This window comes from Anomaloglossus baeobatrachus, chromosome 3, assembly GCF_048569485.1.
Source record: "Anomaloglossus baeobatrachus isolate aAnoBae1 chromosome 3, aAnoBae1.hap1, whole genome shotgun sequence".
In the NCBI taxonomy this organism is placed as follows: Eukaryota; Metazoa; Chordata; class Amphibia; order Anura; family Aromobatidae; genus Anomaloglossus; species Anomaloglossus baeobatrachus.
The window spans coordinates 595,861,326-595,867,325 of record NC_134355.1 but is presented as its reverse complement, the minus strand read 5'-3'; the positions used below and the strand labels follow the sequence as shown (position 1 = coordinate 595,867,325).

Here is a 6,000-nt window from a genome sequence, read left to right as displayed (position 1 = left end):
ACGAGGGCGAGGGTTTGTACTCCAATCTCTTTGTGGCTCCAAAAAAGGACGGCTCCTTCCGTCCTGTTCTGGACCTAAAACTGCTCAACAAGCATGCGAACGCCAGGCGGTTCCGGATGGAATCCCTCCGATCCGTCATTACCTCAATGTCTCGAGGAGACTTCCTTGCCTCAACAGACATCAAAGATGCCTATCTCCACGTGCCAATTGCTATGGAGCACCAACGTTTTCTACGTTTTGTGATAGGAGACGACCATCTTCAGTTCGTAGCCCTGCCATTCGGTCTGACGACAGCCCCACGGGTGTTCACCAAGGTCATGGCAGCAGTGGTAGCAGTCTTGCACTCTCAGGGACACCCAGTGATCCCTTACTTGAACGATCTACTCGTCAAAGCATCCTCTCAAGAGGCATGACGACGCAGCCTGAATGTTACGCTGGAGACTCTCCAGACTTTCGGGTGGATCATCAATTTGGCAAGGTCAAATCTGTCACCGACTCAATCACTAACATATCTCGGCATGGAGTTTCACACTCTATCGGCGATAGTGAAGCTTCCGCTGAACAAGCAGCGTTCACTGCAAACAGAGGTGCAGTCTCTCCTTCAAGGCCAGTCGCACCCCTTAAGGCGCCTCATGCACTTCCTAGGGAAGATGGTGGCAGCCATGGTGGCAGTTCCCTTTGCGCAGTTTCATCTGCGCCAACTGCAAGGGGACATTCTCCGCCAATGGGACGGGCAGTCAACCTCCCTGGACAGGAAAGTCTCCCTTTCCCAGACGGCCAAGGACTCTCTGCAATGGTGGCTTATTCCCACCTCATTGTCACAGTGAAGATCCTTCCTATCCCCATCCTGGGCAGTGGTCACGACAGATACGAGTCTGTCAGGGTGGGGAGCAGTTTGTCTCCGCCACAGGGCTCAGGGGACGTGGACTCAGCAGGAGTCCACCCTTCAGATCAATGTTCTGGAAATCGGGGCAGGGTATCTTACCCTACTAGCTTTCCAGCAGTGGCTAGAAAGAGAGCAGATCCGAATCCAGTCGGACAACTCCACAGCGGTGGCATACATCAACCACCAAGGAGGGATGCGCAGTCGGCAAGCCTTCCAGGAAGTCCGGCGAATCCTCATGTGGGTGGAGGACACAGCATCCACCATTTCCGCAGTTCACATCCCGGGCGTAGAAAACTGGGAAGCAGACTTCCTCAGTCGCCAGGGTATGGATGCAGGGGAATGGTCCCTTCACCCGGACGTGTTTCAGGAAATCTGTCGCCGCTGGGGGGTGCCGGACGTCGACCTAATGGCGTCTCGGCACAACAACAAGGTCCCGGCATTTATGGCACGATCGCGCGATCACAGAGCTCTGGCGGCAGACGCCTTAGTGCAAGATTGGTCGCAGTTCCGGCTCACATATGTGTTTCCACCTCTGGCACTCTTGCCCAGAGTACTGCGCAAAAAATCAGATCCGATTGCAGCCGCGTCATACTCGTCGTCCCAGACTGGCCGAGGAGATCGTGGTACCCGGATCTGTGGCATCTCACGGTCGGCCGACCGTGGTCACTACCAGGCCGGCCAGACTTACTGTCCCAAGGGCCGTTTTTTCCATCGGAATTCTGCGGCCCTGAACCTGACTGTGTGGCCATTGAGTCCTGGATCCTAGCGTCTTCAGGATTATCCCAAGGGGTCGTTGCCACCATGAAACAGGCTAGGAAGTCCACCTCTGCTACGATCTACCACAGAACGTGGAAGATTTTCTTAACCTGGTGCTCGGCTCAGGGAGTGTCTCCCTGGCCATTTGCATTGCCTACTTTTCTTTCCTTCCTGCAATCGGGGTTAGAAAAGGGCTTGTCGCTCGGCTCCCTTAAGGGGGAAGTCTCGGCACTATCCGTGTTTTTTCAGAAGCGTCTAGCACGTCTTTCTAAGGTGCGCACGTTCCTACAGGGGGTCTGTCATATCGTACCCCCGTACAAGCGGCCGTTAGAGCCATGGGATCTCAACAGGGTATTAGTTGCTCTCCAGAAGCCGCCTTTCGAGCCTCTGAAGGAAGTTTCCTTTCTCGCCTGTCACAGAAGGTGGCGTTTCTCGTTGCGATCACATCGCTTCGGCGAGTGTCTGAGCTGGCAGCTCTGTCATCCAAGGCTCCCTTCCTGGTGTTCCACCAGGACAAGGTAGTGCTGCGCCCCATTCCGGAGTTTCTCCCTAAGGTCGTATCCTCATTTCATCTTATTCAGGATATATCCTTGCCTTCCTTTTGTCCTCATCCGGTTCACCGGTATGAAAAGGACTTACGTTTGTTAGATCTGGTGAGAGCACTCAGAATCTACATTTCCCGCACGGCGCCCATGCGCCGTTCCGATGCACTTTTTGTCCTTGTCGCTTGTCCGCGCAAGGGGTTGCAGGCTTCTAAAGCCACCCTGGCTCGATGGATCAAAGAACCAATTCTAGAGGCCTACCGTTCTGCGGGGCTTCCGGTTCCTTCAGGGCTAAAAGCCCACTCAACCAGAGCCGTGGGTGCGTCCTGGGCATTACGACACCAGGCTTCGGCTCAACAAGTGTGCCAGGCAGCTACCTGGTACAGTCTGCACACTTTCACCAAGCATTATCAGGTGCATACCTATGCTTCGGCGGATGCCAGCTTAGGTAGAAGAGTCCTGCAGGCGGCAGTGACACCCCCGTAGGGGAGGGCTGTTTTGCAGCCCTAACATGAGGTATTTCTTTACCCACCCAGGGACAGCTTTTGGACGTCCCAATCGTCTGGGTCTCCCAATAGAGCGCTGAAGAAGAAGGGAATTTTGTTACTTACCGTAAATTCCTTTTCTTCTAGCTCTTATTGGGAGACCCAGCACCCGCCCTGTTGTCCTTCGGGATGTTTTTTGTTGTTTGCGGGTACACATGTTGTTCATGTTGAACGGTTTTTCAGTTCTCCGATGTTACTCGGAGTTAATTTGTTTAAACCAGTTATTGGCTTTCCTCCTTCTTGCTTTGGCACTAAAACTGGAGAACCCGTGATACCACGGGGGGGTATAGCCAGAAGGGGAGGGGCCTTGCACTTTTTAGTGTAGTGCTTTGTGTGGCCTCCGGAGGCAGTAGCTATACCCCAATCGTCTGGGTCTCCCAATAAGAGCTAGAAGAAAAGGAATTTACGGTAAGTAACAAAATTCCCTTCTTTTTTTTCCGGAAATTCGTTTTAAAATTTTGCGTTCGCATGGGTAAAATATTAACAAAGATACTCTTGTGACATATCTGGTGAAAGCCTGTACAGTTCTGAGTAGAATGGTGTTTATTTTGCTTCTCTGTCTTTTTTCTAGCCTGAGTTATGAGGGGAAATGTAAAGGCAGGCAACACCGAAATTCACACTTTTTCCAAACTTTGAAAATCAATAATAAAAAAAAATCAATTTTTTTTCTTCACATTTTGCATTCTCTGACACACTATTACCAAATAAAATCTCAAAAGAATTATAAATATAGAGGTAAAAATCATTGGTTCACTTGATATGGAATGACCCAAGTGGAAGAATAGAATCATATTATAGCAGGCATTGTGTATTTATATATTTGATTTTCATCCAATTGACAGGTTCACTTTTAAGTCTTTGCTGCACCTATCACAAAGCAATGCATAATATATTGTTAAAATCACTTTATTTAAGACATGTGATTTTGACTTTTTATTACAATAATACAGAACAGGGCGGTTTAACGGGGAATTATTGTGCTGGGAAAAAAAAAATATTTTCCTCTTTCCCGTTTAAAAAGATCCAAACTTGGGACAGATAACACTGAGAATGCTATAACTTGCAACATTGACCAGAGAGGAACAATGGAGAAAAGAAAAAAAAATGCCCATCCAAGCGCTTGTTATAGGCGACAAATAAGTTTAAAATTGCATTATTTTTTTTTTTTTTGTTTGTACCATTTCTTTACAAAAATATTACTGTTGAATTTTACTGCATGGATAATAGGCTCATGTCAGTCCCAACTATTATAAGTTTAATTTATTTATTGTAAAATATGTACGGATGTGTCGAACAATACAAGAAATATATATATAAAAAGAAAAAAAAAGTGACAAACAAACGAAAAAAAAAAAGGGTTAAAAGGATTAAGTGTCAAGAAGAAACTGAATTGCGAGTGATGAAACTGGGTAAGATTGCTACTGTCCTTGGTTTGCTGGTATTGACTAGTAAAAATGTGCAGGACAAAATCATTAAAAAAAACCCCAAAAAAACCCCCAAAAAATGTCCGTTCTGACAAACAAAAAAAAAATGGTGACATTCTGCGAGAGGCAGGGACCACAGAATGGAAATATAAAACTTCTGGAAATAAAATGGAACATGATACAGATCTTGACATCCACTGAGTGATAGAAATCCTTGTTCTGCTGGGTCAGGGTGGAGTAATTTAATTTGGCCTCATCTGCGCCCCTCTTTCGCGTCCTCTTCCAGTGCATTTTGTAAATTATGTACATTTCCATACAGGGTCCTCAAGGCCAATAGTTAATATGTAGAAACAAAAGGCTTAACATATAAAGGTGGGGAGGTTAAAATGTAGACTTGTACAGCAGGAAAAATGAGTTGATAAAACCATTTGTCCAGAAAACAGGCTGTCTCCAATGATTTCTCTGTAGGACCAAATGCAGACGGTTGGGAGCATTCGGCATCCAATGTAGTAGAGATCCCGACTAGGGGGTGTAGAGTGTTCTCTCTAGACACCAGAAACTTTCCTCGGGTTGAACACAATCCATCAATAACACAAGCATTTGGTTTCAACAAAAACTGTTAAAAAAGTTGTGTTTTTTTTGTCTTTTTTTTTCTAATTTTCTTACAGAAGCTCACAGTATACAGGCCTTTAAACAAGAGTTCCAGGTATGTGCTGAACCTCAGAACATTGGCATCCCGAATCCCTAGGACAGAGGGAAAAAGCATTACATTGATAGAAAATGCCACTAACATAAGGTGTGAACATAACTATTCTTGATTTTTATTTTCTTATTTTATTTTTGACACAAAGAACCCTAAAATGAGGTTTTTCAAATTAACAACAGACACCAAAGTAAGGTTTTACAAAGGGATGCCAGAAAACCCCATGGACATGGTGCGCTACAGTTATGAAAGCTACAATATGATGGCTTTTCAGTAAGCCGGAAGATGAATTTCCTCTGTAACTGGGGACAATATACCAGCCCCAGTTAAAGGAAAAATGACCAAGCAAAAAAAAAAAGTGTAACATATAAAATATCCAAAGGTCTTTTAAGACCTAACTGGTGGCACAGTGTGTAAAATAAAATTTAAAAAAAAAAATAAAAAATGTATAAAAACTAAAGACACTGCCAATCTGAATCACTAGATCTAGCACTTTTATAGAAAAAAAAAATAAAAAAAGATGTCCACTATATGAAAATTTGTACGCAAAGGGGATGCAATTTATGTTTTTCTTTCTCCCTTGTGGTCATAAAATAATAAAAAAAAAAATGAAAAAACTCACATTTCTTATGTGAGATTTTACCACCAATAAAATATTTTTATATCAAATATATACAAAAGAAGGGAATTTTGTTTACTTACCGTAAATTCCTTTTCTTCTAGCTCCAATTGGGAGACCCAGACAATTGGGTGTATAGCTATGCCTCCGGAGGCCACACAAAGTATTACACTAAAAGTGTAAAGCCCCTCCCCTTCTGCCTATACACCCCCCGTGCCTCACGGGCTCCTCAGTTTTGGTGCAAAAGCAAGAAGGAGGAAAAAATTATAAATTGGTTTAAAGTAAATTCAATCCGAAGGAATATCGGAGAACTGAAACCATTCAACATGAACAACATGTGTACACAAAAAACAGGGGCGGGTGCTGGGTCTCCCAATTGGAGCTAGAAGAAAAGGAATTTACGGTAAGTAAACAAAATTCCCTTCTTCTCTGTCGCTCCATTGGGAGACCCAGACAATTGGGACGTCCAAAAGCAGTCCCTGGGTGGGTAAATAATACCTCATAATAGAGCCGTAACGGCTCCGT

The 6,000-nt window shown here is 44.8% G+C and overlaps 1 protein-coding gene across 3 annotated transcripts in view; it reads right to left on the bottom strand.

The window, feature by feature from the left end:
• Nucleotides 1–3,619: 3,619 nt before the first annotated feature.
• Nucleotides 3,620–6,000, bottom strand: part of STAG1 (STAG1 cohesin complex component) — a 331,716-nt gene continuing 329,335 nt past the window's right edge. For all 3 annotated transcript variants that reach the window (XM_075341032.1, XM_075341033.1, XM_075341034.1), the window contains exon 34: nucleotides 3,620–4,897. In XM_075341032.1, coding sequence (XP_075197147.1) covers nucleotides 4,874–4,897 — 24 coding nt within the window. In that variant the 3' untranslated portion in view covers nucleotides 3,620–4,873. The remainder of the gene's footprint in view (nucleotides 4,898–6,000) is intronic.